We start from the raw sequence: 22,746 nt of genomic DNA on the forward strand, positions 1-22,746 counted from the left end.
GTGCGTCGATCCCTCTACCGAGAGGATTGACAGTGACACTTTCGACACTAAACGCCTTAAAATGTGGAGAACGATTCTGTATCTTTACCCCAGACTGTCGGATCGATAGTCCGCGATATACAATGCCAAAGATTTCAGAAGCGACCAATAAGAGGCACACTGGAGCAGTCACGTGGACCTAGGCTTTTATGTCATACAGGAAACAAAACCGGTCGCCTTGCCACAGTGAACTCACTTCATACCGTGTTCTACTCCAGTATCTACCTCGCTGACACTATGCATACTTGACGGAGCTGCTTATTGCATCCCTCTTTGGACTGCGAATACACACATGAACGATGGTTTTGCGTGACCACAGATGATAAAGATTCTTCTCTTGTTTTGAATCTACAGCTTCTCGTCGGCCCAGCGTAAACTTTTTTGAGAACTGTCAATTGATAACTGTGTACCCATAGTTACCGTGTAACAAAGAGTGTCTGTTGCATTTTAGCAGGTGTAACAAAATCTGTTGATGGAGTGATGAACCAGGATGAAAAGTTAAACTTCTCGACATAATTCCTAAATTCGCTCAATGTTCCCGGTATGCCCTCGCAGGAAAGCTTCTAAACAACATCTCAGAAGCAGAGAAATTGACCGGAAGTGAAATACGCAAGTCAATATTAAGACCAACAATTCCACTCCTTTCAGCTAACTTATCAATTTCAGGTGATATTAGCGTACAGTATGTCTATCAATAACACTCAAGAACAAGCATTCCAGTGGTGTGGAGTTGGTTTGAAAGACTCATGTTCCTTGCAGGACAACTACATGTTCAGCGTCTGCGTTTTGGACAGCCAAAAAACTTAGTGATCTTTGTACCCGAAAGCAAAATAGCAATTCTAGTTTGCAGCTATACATTTTGAAATAGTTAGATGGTATACAAATGAAATAACTGATTGCACTTTATTACCCACTTCAGAATGCAAACGATTCCTATACAGCTAGTTACATATAAAACATACATTCATTTGTCAATAAAGGTATGTATTAAAGTAATTTTGTAACATGAAAAGATCATGTTGGCCTAAACACAATATTTTTGCAACTGAAACAGACTCTAACACTAAAAAAGGCACACACCGAAAGAATTATCCGAATGGGACACAAATCGGCAGATATGATTTAAGTGTACAGACAAACAAGTGATTGAAGTTTCAGAAAAAATGGATAATTTATTCAAGAGAAAGAGCTCCAACAAATAGAAGGCAAAGGTCCCGAGTTCGAGTCTCGGTCCGGCACACAGTTTTAATCTGCCAGGAAGTTTCACATCAGCGCACACTCCGCTGCAGAGTGAAGATCTCATTCTGGAAACATCCCCCAGGCTGTGGCTAAGTCATGTCTACGCAATATCCTTTTTTCCAGGAGTGCTAGTTCTACAAGGTTCGCAGGAGAGCTTCTGTAAAGTTTGGAAGGTAGGAGACGAGGTACTGGCAGAAGTGAAGCTGTGAGGACGGGGCGTGAGTCGTGCTTGGGTAGCTCAGATGGTAAAGCACTTGCCCGCGAAAGGCAAAGGTCCCGAGTTCGAGTCTCGGTCCGGCACACAGTTTTAATCTGCCCGGAAGTTTCACATCAGCGCACACTCCGCTGCAGAATGAAGATCTCATTCTGGAAACATCCCCCAGGCTGTGGCTAAGTCATGTCTACGCAATATCCTTTCTTCCAGGAGTGCTAGTTCTACAAGGTTCGCAGGAGAGCTTCTGTAAAGTTTGGAAGGTAGGAGACGAGGTACTGGCAGAAGTGAAGCTGTGAGGACGGGGCGTGAGTCGTGCTTGGGTAGCTCAGATGGTAAAGCACTTGCCCGCGAAAGGCAAAGGTCCCGAGTTCGAGTCTCGGTCCGGCACATAGTTTTAATCTGCCGGGAAGTTTCACATCAGCGCATACTCCGCTGCAGAGTGAAAATCTCATTCCCCATGCTATTGCCCTTCAGGGCAAGCCATGCTGGGCTTACATTTCAGCAAGGTAATGCCCTTCCACATACGGTGTGATTTTCTGCTCCTTGTCTTCATGGTTGCCATATCTTACCTCGGCCAGCAAGGTCGCCAGGTCTCTCCCCAACTGCGAACGTTTGGAGCATAATGGTCAGAACCCTTCAATCAATTCGTGATTTTGACGATCTAATGCAACACTTGGACAGAAGTTGGCACGATATCCCTCAGAACGACATTCAACAATTGTGGAAACTGTTTGCCTAAGGGACAGAGGTGAAACAACGCGTTGTTGACTTGCACAGTTTGTTCAGCTCTTTCTCTTGAATAAACCATCCAATATTTCTGTTTTCAGGCGTTTATTTCAGGGTATTTCACTTGTCTCTGTAGGATGGCCGCTGTTCGGTAACTTGCCGAGACCATCCCAGCTCTACTGCGGGTGGCAGGCTGCTAACTCTGCGGCTGTCTTCTACGGGAGAGAGTCTGGGACAGCTGGTACACGACCCACCAGCCTCCAGCGGTAAGACTGACTTACAACAACAACGAGATACACTACCTGTAATTGAGGCACGCAGCAGACAGTCCAGAGTCTTACAGATTTCTTTGAATGGCTTCATGCATTGTTTGACTACACTGTTCGTCGTGACTGTTACAGACATAGCTAAATACTGTCGCTTATAGGACAAAGCAAGTGACATCGCAATCGCCAAGTATTAATATACAGAAATTTAATATTAATATAGTGATTACAAACGAGCATGTCTATTTAATTCCTAATGATTAGAGTTGTGAAACTACTGTAGATTATCATAAGTAACTGTACACTATGATAGTTTTCAAAGGAACTTTGGACAATTAACATCGTAGCTGCGTTACCTGTATGTTAAGTGTGTTGCATACCTATAGGGCGTTACCTAATTTCGATTGCTTTGCTTGTGTATGCAATCAGTCTCTTGCTAGGTTCCTCTAGAAACCAGAAGGGAGAACCGTCTAGAAACTGAGTGAGGACATATAAGGGCTGCGTAAGTTATGGAATATTTTTGTTCTACATCGTTATCCTTCTGTCTGTTACTTAAAAATAAATGGTATGTATTGCAAAATTGAAACTGTCGAAGTTAATTCTGGTCTTATTCGAAAAATGTTGATTTGTAAAATGAAACAGGGGTATGTTGTAGTAGAAATAAAGAAAACAATACAGATTCATCATCAGTGCTATGAAACACAGTTTCCTAAAAAAAAATAATTAAAAGCTCTATACAAACATCTTTCCGTTATTCATAAACAACTTCCGCACTTACTTGTAATAACAGGACACTTTTTCCTTTAATCGAGATGAAAAACGATCTGTTGAATACAAAATAACAACAAAAATTAAATAGATTTTTTTATGTTTGCACATGTAAACTGTCCTTGCGTCAGAAGTAATTGCTTTGCTTGCATAAAAGCAGAGAAATTATTTGCTCTTCTAATTTTTATTACTTATAAAATGGATTTATATTTCGTAAGGATATAAAATACTCAGTGGACTAACACTGACTGACGTGTGATTCTAATTATGTCCAAAACAAATCAACAGAAAACAAAGAGAGGTCATCGGTTACAAGTTTCTCTCTCACACATTCATGTTTCTATCCTTACCAGTGGCACCAATACCACTGGTAATCCTATCATTAGTGGTGGGATAAACTTCGTCCTGAGCCACTCTGCATTGTTGCAAAATTTATTCAAAAGGACAGCTTCTCTTACCTCCTCTCCCTGGGGGTTGATATACAACGTCGTACTGATGTCATTACCACATCCATTCCTCCCCCCCTCTCCCAGTTCCCTTCCTTTCCCCCCCTTACATCCCACCCTCCCTCACTTCCTCTCTTCTCCCCCACTTGTGAATTGGTGGGAAAATAGTCTGTGCTGAGCTGTTGGTGTGTAAGGATCTCACCAGTTGTCTGTACGATGTGCTCAGTAGATGAAATCTTGGTTTCAGACAGGGAAGAGTTGAACAGCCATATTACATATAATCATGCAGCTGAGAACTGTGTCCATAGCGCCCTGCATGAGGCTTGGAAAGCACAGATATTGGGTGAGGGTAAGAACAATGTTTTCCTTCAAATAACGGTGATGCAGTTGGATGGGTTGAAGGTGCATTTCGCAACTCATGCTGACAGATACATGTGCTGTAGCTGCTGATCTTTCATGATAAGTCCAGTCAGTCTTCCAAAGCGCAAAGAGACAAGCCACTCTTCCACTCTGGCGTAAGCATCTCTGTGTTCACAGTGTGTTCAATTGATGAGATGCTGGTGTCAAACAGGGAGGAATTTAGTAAGTGTACCGCATGTAAACATGCAGCTGAGAACTACATCAATAGCCCTCTACATGATGGTTGGTAACAAAATATAATGGATGAGCGTAAGAAGAATACTTTTCAGCAAATAATGGTGTTGCAGCAGGGTGGCTGAAGATGCATTTCGCAGCTCATACAGATTGCAACCTGCGCACGAACTGTCTACCTTTTCCGAAATGGCCCATCAATATTTGTAAGAGACAAATGTGTGTTCTTCACCAACAATCCTGGACGAATGAGTTAATTCACAAATCTGCCACTGAGGGAACTTGAAATGGCCTTTGCCCCCTCCCCCCTCCAATATACTACCCTCGAGAATCAATAGGAACACGCATTCCTGCCATCCACCACCTGAAAGCCAATAAGAATGCATGAATGGTACTTCCAGTCACATGAGAGTGATGCAGAGGACAAAAGCTGAACGACGTAGCCCATCAGTCTCAGTCATAACAACGACAACAACAGCAGCAGCAGCAGCTGAGACCATCCAGCGTCTCCCATCAGAATAGGAAGAAGCAGAAGAGTAAGTACTCTATAAATGTCTGTGCTACTATTACTGCACATAGTACTTCTTCCTTTTCTCTGTCAAGTTCCATCACTTTGTCTAACTCCATGTCTTTATAGCGGATGCTTATTGCTTCCCTTCTTTGTTCGGCAGCCTCCAATGCGTCCAGACTGGCAGCAGCAGCAGTCACCAAGTTGTTGGGACCTGCAGCAACCTCAGACTTTTCAGTACCTGCAGCACCATGGGATCCTGTAGTGCACCTCACCAGCATTTGGAGCAGGACAAGCTGCTGTTATCTATCCTCAACGTCGACTTGTGTAACGAAGACACTTAGCCACCCTCTGACTCCAAGAACAAGTGTACTGAGAGTCCTACTCCACACGGTGCAGGTCAGTGCTGGTCTCTGACATATGCACCATCCCAAAACATTCCAGTGTTACTACAAGGACAGAGTGTATTAGTGGTGGATGAGTAGGTGCCAGTTCCTTCCAGTGTTATAATACTATTCACTTCAAGTTATAATTTAACAGCTAGCGCTTCAAAGCGCTCAAATATTGGTATAGAAGCATCAGTGGATAGTGACTGGCATGTCATGTTAGAGATCAAAAATGCACCGAGAACTGACAAAGTGCACTTTACGGAGTTGGAATGAGATGACTTGTGTAATGCAGAACCCTACATCAGTCAACAGATGACCACAGAGTCTGATCCATCCCATTCTCTCCCAGATATTTGGTGTGCTGGTCTGACGCTATCTATATCATCATTCTACGTCGGTGGTGCACTCATGCTGAGATGAGGTGGTCGGTCCATTTATTTTCAGCACTCCACCATTATGAACTTATTTGGTCTACAGATGGTGCAAACCATTGTGTTGGACAGACTTAATAGACGGTTGCCTCATGTTCAAACTGTGTGTAAAGACATTTTGAACTGTCTCCATACGTATAGTGTGCATGTAGACGATTTAGAACACATCATCAACACGGTGCCAAAAGAAGAAACTGAAGGAATACCCATCACTTTGAGGGAAATACAAGCTGAATTCTGTGCATGCAAGAAAGCTTTATTTGCCAAATTCTGTGCAAGCATGAAGATGAAGAAAGAACCAATTGATTTTGTTGAAGTGGTGCACCCTGTAAACGACTACTGAATAAAAATAATAATGATGTTATTGCTATCAGTATTTTCAGTGCAATATCTAGAATACTACAACAGCAGCAAGTTGTGTGAATCACGTCAGTGTCTTAAGTCACTGATAAAGTGAATGATAAACGACACTTTCAGGTGTATGTATAATCTTTAGCTTAGTTGATGACATATATTTTCTAAAAAAGCCTAATGCATGTCAATATCTGATGTAGTCGGTATCATGGCAGGATGGATGAAGCGTCCACGACATAAGGACTTTGTTGTAAGTGACTGGTCCTGTGATGGCGCGGAGGAAGACCAGAAGAAGAAGAAGAGGAAGAGGAAGAATGAGATACATGGCGTAACATACACGACATTCACTTAAAGCAGTGAAATCCTCCAACCACAGAAAGTAAAGCCACGCACTGTCTTCAAGTTCGATCATGTTGCTGTGGAAAACCAGGATCAAAATCTACGATGTTTCAGTTGTTGACATCATATGGATGATGATGTGTTTTATTTGAGTCAGACATATTCCAGAATCCCAAAACTGTTGATGAGGGATAATGTAAACTTCACTATAGCCTTCACAAGACAATTTGAATTTAAAGCACATTTACTAAGAACATGAAGCGATTGATGTGTCATTCAGTGAATTTGTAAAAATATGTGGAGATTGAAAATGTCGACTAAGCATAAGGTCATTGTGACACAGAAGGCTGTCCGAGAGAAGTTACAGCTGTTAAAGTTAGTACATTTGGATTGAGGCCAAACACTGAGAGAAACCTTTAAACCAGTTACTGAATCTATTGATGAACTCTCTGCGAAATTACACAGTTGCCAACTCCTATCTCAACAATAGATTGATTCATACAATTTACAGATTCTCCCCATCAACTGGAAGAAGACAAAAGATAAGTGGTGAGGGACCTTTGTACAACTGCATCTAAAATGGAACCAGCAGTGACTTCGAATGTGCAAGGACCCGGAAGCGGCGGTGAGCTTCAACCAGTTGGGAACTGTCGAAGGCTAAAGCGACGACGACTACTACGACAACATTCAACTCACTGGAACCTGTCGGCACTGGAAGCGACGGTGGTCTTCAATCAGCCAGGACTCGCAGCAGCCACCAGATTCCCATCATCCTCATACTGTCAACGAAGACAGTATAGGCACCAGGAATAAAACCAATGTACACAACGCACAATTTCACACTTTACAGCACAACAGCGAGGCACGTGCAAACTACAAGTTTTTTAAAACAGTAGGTCTGAAATCTCGCAATATAACTATCACAGTGCAATACGATGAGTGTTTTATACGCCAGACCTAATGCCTCAACCACAAGAACTATGAAATTAGGATTGTCATCAAGCACCAAGATGCTGTAATCTTCCCTTGTAGGAGTTTCATATATCTTAATGGATCATTTACAAAAAAGATAGTACCTCCAGTGACATCGAACCTTACGTGTAATGCTTTCGTGTTCCTGTTTCATGAGATATGGTACGATGTTAAAGGGGTCAAGATTGACGACACACACAATACAGGTATAACATCAACTCTTATAATGTATGTCCCTTTTTCTCCCTTGGATTTGAACAGTTTAGAAAATGCTGGATGGTTCATACATGAGACAGTGGGTAGAACAGTGTAGGATTACAAGAAATTTTCTGCACACAGACCTCTGAAACTGCTTATGGGATAATTTGAGGACATGTGGTGAGTTGTTCTGAATTCTAAACAGGAACTTGTTCTGGTACAGAGTGCAACAGGTAACTCATACACTCAAGGCGCCTGAGAGAAGAACGAGATCACCATCAATAAAATAATATGGAAAATGCCAGACGTTACTGTATCTGATGAGCAGCGTTTGAAGCTTTTAAAAGTTTGGAATGCTGGTGTATTTCTACTTTTATCTTCCAGTCATGGCAGATTATTAAGTACCCAGCGCTACCAACTGCAAGCAGACAAACGTAGTCTATTAAAATGGTTCAAATGGCTCTGAGCACTATGGGACTTAACTTCTGAGGTCATCAGTCCCCTAGAACTTAGAACTACTTAAACTTAACTAACCTAAGGACATCACACACATCCATGCCCGAGGCAGGATTCGAACCTGCGACCGTAGCGGTCACGCGGTTCCAGATTGAAGCGCCTAGAACCGCTCGGCCACTAGCGGCCGGCAGTCTATTAAAACCTCTGTGCAATTAGAGACCCCCAGATGCATCATACTTTCGTTTCAGACAACTGGAAGAGAGACTACACCAAATGATTCCATCCAATTTGACAGTTTTAGGTTAACCAACTCTAGATTATACCCATATGACAATTTACACCTGCAATGGGATGAAAAGGTATACAGTCTAGCGTATGGCGTGTGTGTGAGTTTCCGTGCTTCTTACTATGAAGAAGAGAAGGGATGTCTACTATGCCCACGGAAATTCAAGGATCTGAAGCCAATAATCGTAATAGACTGCTGAAAACAGAGCGAGATAATTAAATCTGGACCTATAGATGTATGAACTGAATTTGAATCTTCGCACATTTCCCAGAACACATTGCAGCGTATGCTCTAGTTCTACATGACTGTGTGATTAACTATTGCTTGCTCACTGGTGTTGTGCAATGAGTTGTATAAATCAACAAGTGCTGCACTATATCCAGAACATTTCACAATGGTATATCAAGGCGTGAACATCATTACAGACGTTCAGGGTTTCTATGATGATCAGTTTAGGCAGTTCATATTTACAGAAGTTGCATTCATAGCAAACACAGAAATGCTAGTGTGATAGAGACATTTTCAGCAAACAATGCATTACAGAGGTCATTCAAGAGTGCAAAGTGTGCTAAAACACAGAGGCGTGCAAGGAGGTTAACACGTTTCTACAATGGAATTCGCTGCGATGATCCTGGAATACTGTATAAAGATATGGTGACGTCGCTTCAAATATTCGACCACATGGATACCACCATTTACGTCAAAAGCAAGGGGAAGATCACATGAAAGCTTCGAATCATTTAGTTTGCCACCATTCAAGACCTGGAATTCTATGCGTCCCCTGCTCTCCACCAACTCAAGAAGAAGATGGTTGAAAAGATTGTCGTGTCTGCTTATGAAAATATAAAATTACTTTTGAGTTGGATGAAAAATAAATGAATTTTTCCCTCAAAATATGTATACATTATTTCTTTCACACTATGGTAGTTCGTATCACATCTGTGGTTCTCCTCAAGCACAGGAAATATAATAATTTTAGACGTTTGCTATATGCATATGGACTCAGACTTGGACGCATGCCTCCTGCTCCCATAAGGAAACACGTGCTGCACGACAGGCGTAATCCCATGGAACTATTACATATATTTTGTTATTCTCCATCTTAAACTTCAGCTCCTTAACGGCACCCATGTTCAGAACTATCAGCTGTGTCTTGCACGTCTTTTATATACACAATTAGGGTAGGTTTGAATAGTTATGAATCTTTCATTCATTCAGTTCTCGCAGAAACAATTTAGTTCTTGAGGTTACAGCTTGATTCTTGAGATACAATATAGTTCTGGATATACAATTTAGTTCTTCTGATTCAGTTTGGTTGATACAATGTAGTTCTGGGGGTACAGTTTAGTTCTTGAGATGCAATTTGGTTCCGATATTCAGTGCATAGATAATTATTACTGTGACTTGCTACCACTTTCAGCTTACACACTATTACTAATAACTATGACTAGACAAATCAAAACCTTCCACAGTCCACCAAACTGTAGCAATGGTTGAGAATATTTTTACATTCTTCAGTACCACTGGTTGAGAATGTTTTTGATGAAGTGGGAGCTATCTACACTAAAACCTAATCGGGCTAGATGACTGGCAGCGGGAGAAACTTAAAAACTGATCTATTTACAAGTGTACACGGTACATAGCAATGGGAGCACACATTTTGTATTCAAGGTATATTTAGGAATGACATTTTGTCGTTGTTGGCATATATGATATATATGCAGACCGATGTCTACATGAGCACACACGGAAATATTTACAAATGACACACTGTGCTGGGGAATATCTGTAGGTGCACATAGTACACAGCTATGTAAGCTCCTATGATGTGCAGGTGATACTTACATAAGTGTACATGATACACAACTAAAAATATTTACACTATGCTAAACAGGTTATCCATACAACATTTAAACTCACACACACACACACACACACACACACACACACACACACACACACACACACACACACACACACACACGCACACTCAAGTCTCATCAAATGAATAATGTGAGTAAGGCCTAGTTTCAATACTGTTCTCACAAATGACCTGTTTATCGTCATTAGGCGACAGACCGACTTTAAATTGCAGTACAGTGTGCGCCTTGTGTCCACTCGATCGAATACTAATTTGCCGCGCCATATGCTGCAGCAGAGCACTGCAAACATCTTTTTACAGGCACTGGAAATAGTCAAATAATCTTCCATCAAGAGGGCTCTCGATGCCACACACCCCTTTAGCCGACCTCTCGATGGCTTCTTCCAACGTGCAATATGCTTACACTTTTGCTCGAAGACCTACAAACTCCATAATAGGTGACCCATTCACATCGTCTTTCATAAGTCCGATAACCTTCTTGTTCTGTGGAACAGTACCGTAAGGATTATCAACCTCGTACCCAGCAGTGTCGCATGCTTCATCATAGTACCTCATTACGTTATATGGATTGCGGCCCTTCGCGCCATAAGGTGAAGCTATCTCTATCCATATACAGTAAATTTGGATCTTTGAAAAGAGTTTTCACACACCTGTAGTGGAATCGGTACATGTGGAGTTTGGATAGGTCTAGTATGCACATCCCCACACACATAGGTTCCGTGAACGTTCGCCTTCTCCACAGCAACAAAGTTCTCTTTGAATATTGTCACCCACTTAAAATTCGGTCTGGAGATGCATTTTCTTACTTCCCAAAGACCATCCCATTCTGTTCTAAACAATATGTCACGATGTTACCTCAAATTCTCCATTGTTTTACCGAAAATTGAGTTATTTATTAATTCATTAATATTTCTCGAAGTACTTGTCGTGGACGTTCTCTGTTTCGAATTCAAATCAATATCCTGCTTCAATCAGGGGACTACTTGAAGGTGATAGCCCAGATGATTCTAACCAGTTCCATCCCTAAGCTGAGATATTGCTGGAGAATACGACAGCATTGTTTTGGGGTGGGGCCTCCTGGCAGAACTAGTTGCTCTGGACACAGTGACAAGTCGCTACGTGCATCATTTATACTAATAGGGTACGTGAGTTTTGCTTCCCTACGCCAGAATCAGTCGCCACACCCCCACCACTGCGGAAATTTTTACTTAATCCGACGCATTCGTCATTGGACCATCGAAACTCGCCAATTGGCAGCGATTGTTGCACGTTATGCCCATATAAGTTATTCACATCAACGTACATGATGTAACTCGATTTATCGGATGTGCTGAACATCTCACCCATCCATTAGTCCCTCACACAAAGAAAAGAAGCATGTCAGCCTCAGTCAACAGTTCGATTCTGCGCTTCACTTACTCAGCATAGCCTTCTAAGATAACCCAGGAGGGGGCGTAAAAAAAGGCACGATCCAGGGTATATGTGGTCATGCATAGACTCCGGAATTTTGCGAAAACATCTACAAGCAAGTGCACATCTGTCTCCATATACAGCTGTGCATACTCTCCAAAAGTGGATATGTAGAACTCTCACCAGACATTCACAGCATGCCCATACTCTGCATTCCTTATGGCATTGTTTGTAAGGTTGCTGCAGAATGCATTTATGTCAGGTAATCTAGTTTCATTGAGTTTTGCATAAATCTCGACACTCTTCTGGGAAAACACACTTCCTAGTCAAAAATTGTTCAAATGGCTCTGAGCACTATGGGACTTAACATCTGAAGTCATCAGTCCCCTAGAACTTAGAACTACTTAAACCTAACTAACCTAAGGACATCACACACATCCATGCTCGAGGCAGGATTCGAACCTGCGACCGTAGCGGATCCAGACTGAAGCACCTAGATGTTAATTCCCATAGTGCTCAGAGCCATTTGAACCATTTTTTGTCATGTCCCTCGATTCTTACAATTGCCGTCTCGTTTCTGTACACGTTGTAAATAGTCCTTTTCTCTCTGTAGACTAGGAAGTGTGACCGACCGGTGTGGCCGTGCTGTTCTAGGCGCTTCAGTCTTAACTGCGTGATCGCTACGGTCGTAGGTTCGAATCCTGCCTCGGGCATGGGTGTGTGTGATGTCCTTAGGTTAGTTAGGTTTAAGTAGTTCTAAGTTCTAGGGGACTGATGACCTCCGACGTTAAGTCTCATAGTGCTCAGAGCCATTTCAACCATTTTTGAACACTTCCTAGTCACAAGCAGATACTTCTCCCCGTCAGGAACTATGGCTCAAGTGATTTGCAAGTCCTTCTGAGCTACAGTTTAAACAAGTTTCTGGAGTGGTGCCTGAATAAAGCGTAGCGAGTCAAGGAACTGGAGAGTGAGTCTTGGCGTCATTCGTTTGGAGCATGAAATATACTTCTCAAAATTCTCACGCAGGACATAAACCTGATCTTTCTGCGCACCGAAATTAGCCAACAAGAGCGTCATATACGCTTAAATTCTGAAAGGAAACGGGTATGTTCGTTGTAAATGGTACTTCAAGTTGCATGTATTGTGAGCTGTATCATAGATCTTCCCTGTAAGATGGCAGTGATCCCTACGAGGGGTTTCCGCCTTTCTATGTAACATAACGCACAAATACAGACATAAAAAAATTTTTGCCTAACCTCCCCTCCCCCTCACTTACCGACCTTAATGACAGTGAAAAATGAAACCGCGTGTACCTAATGGGAGTTTTGGAAAAGCAATCGTCACCGAAGTTAACCTGTCGGTAAAGAGGGAGGAAAGGGTTACATCTAAATGAAAGGAAAAATGCAAATGAAACTGGTGGAAATTAATTTTGAAAAGGGGTAAAGTTAATAAAGAAAGTAAATGTGCGGCCGTTACGTTAACAATTAACTAGCGGTAATTAGATATTTGAGATTTGGGGGAAATCACGGTCGCCAGTCCTAAGGACAATTACTATAGTAACTGAAAAAGAAAGGTTATTACACATATAATTAACACTAGAAGCGTGGCAACTGAAGGTTGACACGTGTAGTGTGAAAACTGAAAGTTTGTCAGAAGTAATAAATTTCGCTACACTCTGACTTAATTTAGCAAAAGAATTAATAAAACCGGAAAATCGAAAGTTAATTTAGTGACTGAAGTTAATAGTGAGCTTTCTTTCTGAAGCACATCGAAATCCAGTAAAATACGGTTAGTCTTGGACTACCTCAACAATCATTTCAAAAGCAACTTGACTCTACGCAATTTAGAAACAAGAGATTTTACTTTGAACTTGAATTAAATGATTCTGAACTATTAACAATAGTAAAATTTAGTACGTACCAAGCTGAGCTGCAGTCACAGGTAAGCTAAAATATGCTAACAAAACTCGCACTCTAAATTTGTGCTCGTGTAACCTAAATATTGTAGCCAGCTACTGAACTTTGAAATTAAAGCAGTGAAATCTAAATATATTATTTTAATGCTGGCGTTTGAATTTCAACGACACTCGGGTTCATTTCGGAAAAGGAAGGGACCCTGCTTGGCAATGCAATTGGGACAATGAGCAACAAAGGTTCATGCTAAGTTGCTGTAATTTTGCGAGGCAAATGGACCAATTTGAAAAGCTGAGGTCTGCCATACAGTTCTGAAACTTTACGTGCTTTTAGTCTTCCTTGTTGGTTGATTGAAGGTTTGAAGCCGTCGATCGAGGAGGTGGCGACAGTCACTCATTGTCGGCCGTCGCTGTTGCAGAAGCTGGATGTTGGCGCGCCTTCTTCTCGACACGGTCACCAGGCGAAACGGGCTCTTGATGTGCGCCAGCTAATGCTTCCCGTCCGCGACACCATGTCAGAAACTATCATCGCGAGTCGAGCGCAATTACATGCTGCCAAACCCCGAAAGCGCGGCAACTCGCGGGAGCGTCACACAACACCTGCTCCACTCGCTACTCCCGCCAGACTCTCACTGTTCTGCCCGCGCTTCACGCGGCAGAGTTAACACTACCAAAGATCCTACACACTTTTAGTCTTCACACGACCTATCAATGTAATCGTTCGATAGCAGTTTTCCCTAGGCAAGACCCAGCGTAAAAATACAAATAATATTTACGAAACAAACCAATTATACATCGACATAAATGCATAAATATATATACAAACAGTAAAGCAATTACAATATATAAAGAGACAGAAATGTCATATCTTGAGGTAACAAAACAAGGAAAAAAATAATAGTACAATAGATGGAAATAGGAGGATATGCATTTCCGGCGTTACAGGTTCCGTGAGTTCCGGAACCTGTACAGAAAAGTAGAATAGAGATGAACATAAACGTCATTTCCACCCTTTTTATTGCTCATGAAAATCACACATTGCATATTATACCACCATACAGCGAGATATTCAGATGTCATGGTCCAGACTGCTGTACACACCGATACCTCTAATACCCAGTAGCACGTCCTCTTCCACTGATGCATGCCTGTATTCGTCGTGGCATACCATCCACAAGATCATCAAGGCACTGTTAGTCCAGATTGTTCCACTCCTCAACGGCGATTCGGCTTAGATCCCTCAGAGTGATTGGTTGGTCACGTCGTCCATAAACAGCTCTTTTAAATGTATCTCAGGCATCTTCGATAGGTTTCATGTCTGGAGAACATGCTGGCCACTCTAGCCGAGCGATGTCGTTAACCTGAAGGAAGTCATTCACAAGATGTGCATGATGTGGGTGCGAATTGTCGTGCATGAAGGGGAATGCCTCGCCAATATGCTGCCGATATGGTTGCACTATCAGTCAGAGGATGGCATTCACATATCATAAAGTTGTTACGGCGCCTTCCACGACCACCAGCGCTGTACTCGGCCCCACATAATGCCACCCCAAAACAGCAGGGAACCTCCACCTTGCTACACTCGCTGGACAGTGTGTCTAAGCCGTTCAGCCTGACCGGGTTGCCTCCAAACACGTCTCCCATGATTGTCTAGTTGAAGGCATATGCAACACTCATCGGTGAAGAGAACGTGATGCCAATGGTGAGCGGGTCCATTCGGCATGTTGCTAGGCCCACCTGTACCGCGCTGCATGGTGTCGTGGTTACAAAGATGGACGTCGCCATGGACGACGGGATGAAGTTGCGCATCATACAGCCCATTGCGCACAGTTTTCGTCGTAACACGACGTCCTGTGGCTGCACGGAAAGCATTATTCAACATGGTGGCGTTGCTGTCAGGGTTCGTCCGAGCCATAATCCGTAGGTAGTGGTTATCCACTGTAATAGTAGCCCTTGGGCAGCGTGAGCGAGGCATGTTATCGACAATTGTTCTCTCTCTGTATCTCCTCCATGTCCGAACAACACCGCTTTGGTTCATTCCGACACGCCTGGAAATTCCATTTTTGAGAGCCCTTCCTGGCACAAAGAAACAATGCGGACGCGATTGAACCGCGGTACTCTCCGTTTAGGCATGCTTGAACTACAGACAACATGAGCCATGTACCTCCTTCGTGGTGGAATAACTGGAACTGATCGGCTGTCAGAGCCTCTCCATGTAATAGGCCATGCATGGTTGTTTACATCTTTGGAGGAGTTTAGTGACATCTCTGGACAGTCAAAGGGACTGTGTCTGTGATGCAGCATGCACAGTCAACGTCTGCCTTCAGGAGTTCTGGGAACCGGGGTGATGCAAAACTTTTTTTGATGTGTGTGTAACAGTCAACCGCTTCCTCATAAAATTTCATTCTCCATCGACGTGGTCATGGGAATGTTGGTGCTGAAAGCTTATCAATATCCTACGAAAGTTGCTCGTGCTCAGTAAGTAACCATACCGCAGTATTATCCACGACATAAGATTTGTAGCCGCGCGGGATTAGCCGAGCGGTCTTGGGCGCTGCAGTCATGATTTGTAGTGGTTAAGACTCGAATCGCAGGACGGTACAAACTGGTACGCTGCCACATACGGTACATATTTTTCTGTGAAATTACTATGTGAGACTGTGGGGTCACCTTCTCAGCGTGTCACAGGAGCGAGGTTGGCGTTTTTAAATCAGTGTAAACTACTAAGCGGCATCGCTCCTGGTGGAATGCCTTCTTAAACTTAAAGAATTTGTTTTCCTTGGTAGGCATTATGGCACGTATCGATTTCCTGATAGAGCAATCAGCTTAATGTTTGCCAAAGGGTCACTCGTGGAAAAATAATTCAGACATCTTAAGCAAATATGCTTCATATGATGATCTTCTGACAATTGGGGGCATAGAGGGTGGACACATACTTGATCCAGCTGTAATGATAATCCTTTCTCCTTATGCTCCTCATATGTGAACAGCAAGTTCACATGCATCTTATGGTGATTAGCAAATTTCGAGAAATGAACGGGTCTGACGACTCTGTTCTATACTTATCACCTGAGCTACAAGCGCCCAGCCCATAAGCATGGTATTCTGTGCCTAAATTTTAGGAATGTCCTGGAGTGTAAAGGGGAACTCGATACCATCAAAATTATAAAGTCCACGAACGTCAGTACCTCCAGTGTATCGAGTTGGGTACTTCGGATGATCCTTATGATTGTAATTTCTCTTGCAAGCCAGCAGCGACCATGCAAAACAATAGCTGTCTTCTTTATTTTGGGCATTAATACGAGCCATTTTAGGTGAAATATCCTAAGGAAGCTCGATGTAGCTGTGCCCGCCATTGACTGTATCATGGACATGACAGTGGTTGTCTAGATATAGTACACAGCTGAGTGCTTTAACTGAACCTCTAACTTCCATTTCGGAAAACAGGGTCCATACAGCACTCAAGGCGAATTTACGGAGCCACTCAGCGATTGAGGTGATCCAGGACATCACTTTAATCTCCCTCCAAACGTAGACAAGACTTTTTTATTCTTTTTTTTATTTTTGAGGGGCTGTGTTATTTCACAGCGCAATAATGCAGCACTCTTCATTGACCGATATCGTGGATCATTAATGATTTTGGTGACTTTCCTTTCTGTAGTGAGAATGCTTGCTTCAAGGAAGCTGCTCGGATCATAGTACCCTCTCACAGCATTCTCTGTAGGGGTAACTGAGATCTGCTCCTCAAAAGCATCCTCAATCACTGAGTAGTTTAGTTGCAGTATGGTGCCACTAACCTGGTATCCGTCACTAACAGGATGGGACAGAAAGCTACTGCCAGACTCAGTTGCCTGTGGTGTCAGAGATCTACTAACTAGAGGGGTGGAGACCCACAGACGCCAGAGTGGTACGGCAGAGAGTGGGAGAGAGGAATGTTCCCCGTTAAGATATTTGTCAACTGCCGCGTCAGTTTCGTTGAGGTCGTCTATTGTAACAAGAAGTATAAACTCACTTCTTCTTCTTCCTTTGACGTGGGTATATACCGCAAGATTTGAAAATGAAAAAAATTATGTACCTACAAGGTTGATGTGCTGGTGGAGGCACGGCAGGAGGAGACTGCTCCTGAGGCTCTGTACAGGCAACTTCTCTTTCATCCTCCAGCTCGCGACTTAGTTCTCTTGCATTTCATGAATGTACGCTGAAACAAAGAGAAAAAAAGACTGGAATACAGCTGGAAGGTGCAAAAATAACAAGAACTACTTGTCAAAAATATAGTGACACACACACACACACACACACACACACACACACACACACACACTCACACAGAACAATTAGAATAACACCTTTTTCTACGCATCATAGTAAATAAAAGTCTGCAGCGAGAAGTTCCAGTAGTGGAAGCACCAAAAATCATCCTTGGCTAGTCTTCAGACTTTCTGACAAAAACCCTAACAGAACTATTATAATCCAACGGGAAAAGTACTGAGTGAGAAGTTTCAGCAGTGTGAAGTGCCATCACACACTTGCTGAGAAAATAAACCTAACAGAAATACAAATGACTGCCGTTTCTAACTTGTTCCTAAATATAAACACACACACACACACACACACACACACACGAAGATGAAAGCATGTTTTGTAACTACACAGTACTTCCTCTTCCTCAACTCGGAGGCGTTTGCTGCTAGCACTGCTGGTGTCTGATGATGATGATGATGATGGGAAGCTTTTGATCTTGGCGGCGAAAACTCAAAACAGCGCAGCTGTAGACAGAGCCAAAATGAGGGCGACTGAACCACGATGAGAGTATATATAACCTCTGTCCCCCTCCACCCATCCGCCCACCATTTCCCTCAGGAAACCAGTAGGAAGGCAGCAACCCAGCCTGTTCATGAATACTGATCTGAGAACACTGGTCTGCGAGCACGGCCTTTGTCCTGCTAGCACTGGGTTTTGCTCTTCCAAAATTGAACGTGAGATTAAATATAGGTAATTCTGCTCTCTGACGACAATCTTACGTTCAGCTTCTTATGTATAGGTGCATGTAGATAAATGTAACGGTTGGGAGCAGCCGATAGGAATACAGGAACGGCGATCAACAAGCTGAGACAGGTCAGCAGATGATGAATGCTAGAGATACGTATTGTATGTCTTTATCCTACAGGCAAGCTGCCACTTAACTGCCCAACATGCCGCTTTCCTCCATCGTCGCCATCCTTGACAAGCAGATATCTAAAGATTTCTGACTGATTTGGAAACCATTTTTAAGCATTGTTTTTCTCTGAGGAAGATCACTGCCAACATCATAATGATGTGCTTCAGACAAATCTGTGACCTCCGACGCAGAGGATACAACTGTATAGTTTTAGACTTCCAGGAAGTAACTATACTTTAGCGATATGAAAACGCGTGTATGCTCCGATTTCTTCTGTCTTCAAGTTTCATGAACAACAAAATCCCTTTCTGAGATTGGATAAGGTGGATTTTTTTAAATTAGGGCGTCTATGTCTGTGTGGAAATACTGTTAGAACTAAATGTCCAAGCCGGGCCTGCTTGTCTCACAGCGTCTGGCCAGTGGCCGACCGGAAGCGGTAGCTTAGCCTCACACGACCGGCGGGTAGAAATAAAGATTTCGGAAGATTTCGGCTACCGCCTAATCGACTCGTGCCTGCAGCCGCGGGGGCAAGTCCTGGCGGCGGCCCTCCTAGCGCCATCTAGATGGCTGACTAGTGCACTAAGCAGTAAGTTAACGTGTGTGTTGCCTGTGTTCTCCAATTTTTAGGTGGAAATATGAGAAGAATCAATTTGGTGAGTGTTTGTGCTGGACGATTATCCCCCCCCCCTTTCGCCATGTAAACTGACTGGTTGATCGCTTGGCGTTCACGATGACAGTCTCACTGGCCTATGAGCTGGCTGGAAATGCGTCCGCAACTGCTGGCGCGGCTGAAGTATGTGCGGGCCTCTCCCGGCCAGAGCCGGCGCGTTCCCCCAGCAGTTGGGGGACGGTGCGCGCTTCGTGGTCGTGAATGTATGCAGTCTGGTTTTTGTCGCCAGGTATGTTCAGTGTAAGGTGGAAATGTTGTGGTGGAAGAGAGTGCTTGTGTTCTCAAGTGTTGGTGAGTACAAGACTTGAGATATATTTGACGCTACCATCTATTTGTGACAGAAATTTAATTACTTGGTTTGCAAAATGTTTGTATGTGATTATCAAGCGTCGAAAGTATATTTTAGTACGAAGAAGAATCATCGTAAGATTGTGGTGTTTTAAGTGATCTATTTGACTCCTGCAAATTGTTAAACAATTAATTTGATATATAGTACAGATGGACTGTTTTTCACCAAGATCAAGCAGTTTCCTCTTCTTCAAAATTTTTCCGTGTAAAGGTCGAAGTTTTTTTCGCGATATGCGGCTATGCTCAGGCCATTTACAAAGCGTTTTTCGAAGTGTGGATCAGTTTATAAATTGTTTTAGTTATCGTTTTAGCATTGTCCTGCCAATTTCGAGAGGTATTGTCGATTAGGGCAGACTACAGGGTGAACAATACACACGCGATCGGAAAAAGTGGATGCAGTGGGCGGCAGAAAGTGTGGGGGCGGCTGTAGGACAGTTTCGAGCACCCTCTGGTGGCGATATTGAGAACTAAAGCAATCGGTCTTCAAAATTACAGGTGGACATATACATCAGAAATAGCGTGGACAGGGGGAGCAGCTGAGCACAGACTTTTTCAAAAAAGGGCTCTGAGCACTATGGGACTCAACTGCTGAGGTCATAAGTCCCCTAGAACTTAGAAACTACTTAAACCTAACTAACCTAAGGACAACACACACATCCATGCCCGAGGCAGGATTCGAACCTGCGACCGTAGCGGTCGCGCGTTTCCAGACTGTAGCGCCAGAACCGCTCGGCTACCAGCGGCCGGCCAGACTTTTTCCTGCCAATTCACAAGTGGTGGAGGGGGTGGGAAGTGGAGAAGGGGATGGAATTCAGGGGAGGGGAGGGGGGAGGGAAAGTGGGATATGGGGGAGGAGTGGTGATGGAGGGGTGGTGATGTTAGCTGTTCGACATTGCCGCGCCTACTCCTCAGGGAAAAGGAGATGGGAGAGAGGCCGCCATGTTGAATAAATTTGGCAACAATCCATAGTGGCTCAGGACGAAGTTGATCCCAATACTACCATTTACCATGTCATGTACGCAGTGTATCCAAATAACCGAAACCGTAGTTTTGGTAGAGCGCAACTATAATAGTGATACATCATTAAAACTTACAGAGAATGTAAAAGAAAGTTCAAAATTTCGATCATTGTACATCTAACTGTTACTCAAGGAACATGTTTGTTGACATAATGAGCAATCAAATTTACAACTATTATTTCTATTCAGATGAAAAGATATTCTACATCCGTCTTCAAGATTGGATCTCAAACTGTAATGCTCTGGTGATTATTTAATGTGCAAATATGGTGTTTAGAAGAAGTAAGTGAAAACAAATGTGTTAAACCTTACACTGCATCATGATAACTGCTGGGTCTAATATCTACCAGAAGCACATAATTAAAAAAGTACTTCTAATGTACTGTGAAATACACTCATGGTTCTGGCGGAATGGAATAGAGCTGGGAATTGATACTTCGCTGTAATAAGGATCCAGTTGTGTTTTGCGTGCCGTATGACACTTTCCCACACTACTGTCGATCACCATGTCTTCAGAAGATACATTTGTCGTTAAAAGGGTCTTTTAATTGAGTACGAATATTGATCGCAATCACCCATAGTTCGATGTTCTTCTTTACGTAGTTTTTACCTCATATAATAGCAGCCTGTCAGAAATATTGATCTCTTTAACATGTTTGTCTCCAGTATATTTGGAAGCCAGCGAGCTCATCGTCATGCAGTGTGTAAAAATAAATTCCAATAAAGATTAACGTATTAGATATGGGTTAAAAAGCGAACAACACCTTATTGCAGATAACTGTATACTATTTACTTCTTTTACAGCAGCAAACCGGATGTACCCGACCTTCGGAGGAAACGCAACAGAGTCTCACAGAAACGACTACCCCAGTGAGGCTCCAGAAAGTCGCCTCTTCATTGGACGCAGGAAACACCTACGTGTCTGTGCGAATTACTGCTCCAACCCACGGACATCTGACGAGGTACAGAAAAAAAATAAACAACGACTATCCTAAACATTTGTGAACTGCTGACTTCCAAATCAGCACAAACACTGATGGAAATGTATACAAGAACGATTCTTGAATACATATGCATGCAGGAACGGTGTCATCACAGTGCGAGATGGGGAAGGCACGCGTTATCAGTTTTCACAGCATAAAATAGTTGCACATTACGCTGCCAAAAGAAGTCTGAGCACTTTCTACAGCCTTCACCACCGTGATCGACGGGGTCACCAACGTATCTGAGTACACATTTTCATTTACAATGAACATCTACACCTATACTCCACAAGCCATCATTACCATGCGTTTTTTAGGCTACTTCTGACAGCACAAACATTTCCTCCCTACCCGGTTCCTTTCTAGATGGGTGCGTTGAAAAAAATCTGTAACAGCTCTAATGTCTGTGATTTCTCGTCTTCTCATTGTGGTCATTTCGCGAGACTACGGTGCTGGAAGGACTCTATTGCTCGACTCTTTTCAATAGTGGACGCCTCCGTGATAAACAAAGCATCTCTTGTAGCATCTACCATTGGGTCACTGGGGTTTGTTGCCGTCTCCGTAACGCTCTCGCACCAAATACACTGAAGCGGCAAAGAAACTGGTACAGGCAAGCGTATTCAAATACAAAGATATATAAACAGGCAGAGTACGGCGCTGCGGTCGGCAACACCTATATAACAAGTATCTCACGCAGTTGGTAGATCGATTACTGCTGCTACAATGACAGGTTGTCAGAATTTAAGTGAGTTTGAACATGGTGTTACAGTCGGCGCGCGAGCGATGGGACACAGCATCTCCGAAGTAGCGATGAAGTGGGGAGTTTCCCGTACGAACATTTCACGAGTGTACCGTGAATACCAGGAATCCAGTAAAGCATCAAATTCCCGATATCGCTGCGGCCGGAAAAAGATCCTGCAAGAACGGGACCAACGACGACTGAAGATAATCGTCCAACGCGACAGAAGTGCAGCCCTTCCGCAAATTGCTGCAGATTTCAATGCTAGCTCATCAACAATCAGCTGACTTGTGTACCCTTGATGATTGCATGACACAAAGCTTTATGCCTCGCCTGGGTCCTTCGACATTGGACTGTTGACTGGGAACCAGTTGTCTCGTCGGATGAGTGTCGTTTCAAATTT

The 22,746-nt window shown here is 43.1% G+C and overlaps 1 protein-coding gene across 3 annotated transcripts in view; it reads left to right on the forward strand.

Moving 5' to 3' along the window:
- Positions 1-22,746, forward strand: part of LOC124795036 — a 69,224-nt gene that overhangs the window by 14,823 nt on the left and 31,655 nt on the right. Inside the window, exons 3-4 of one of the 3 annotated variants that reach the window (XM_047258814.1) lie at positions 2,355-2,484; positions 21,426-21,583. In XM_047258814.1, coding sequence (XP_047114770.1) covers positions 2,355-2,484; positions 21,426-21,583 — 288 coding nt within the window. Of the gene's footprint in view, positions 1-2,354; positions 2,485-4,960; positions 6,049-21,425; positions 21,584-22,746 lie in introns of those variants that run through there. The other 2 variants (XM_047258815.1, XM_047258816.1) reach the window with 2 other exon arrangements.

Source organism: Schistocerca piceifrons, chromosome 4, assembly GCF_021461385.2.
Source record: "Schistocerca piceifrons isolate TAMUIC-IGC-003096 chromosome 4, iqSchPice1.1, whole genome shotgun sequence".
Classification (NCBI taxonomy): Eukaryota; Metazoa; Arthropoda; class Insecta; order Orthoptera; family Acrididae; genus Schistocerca; species Schistocerca piceifrons.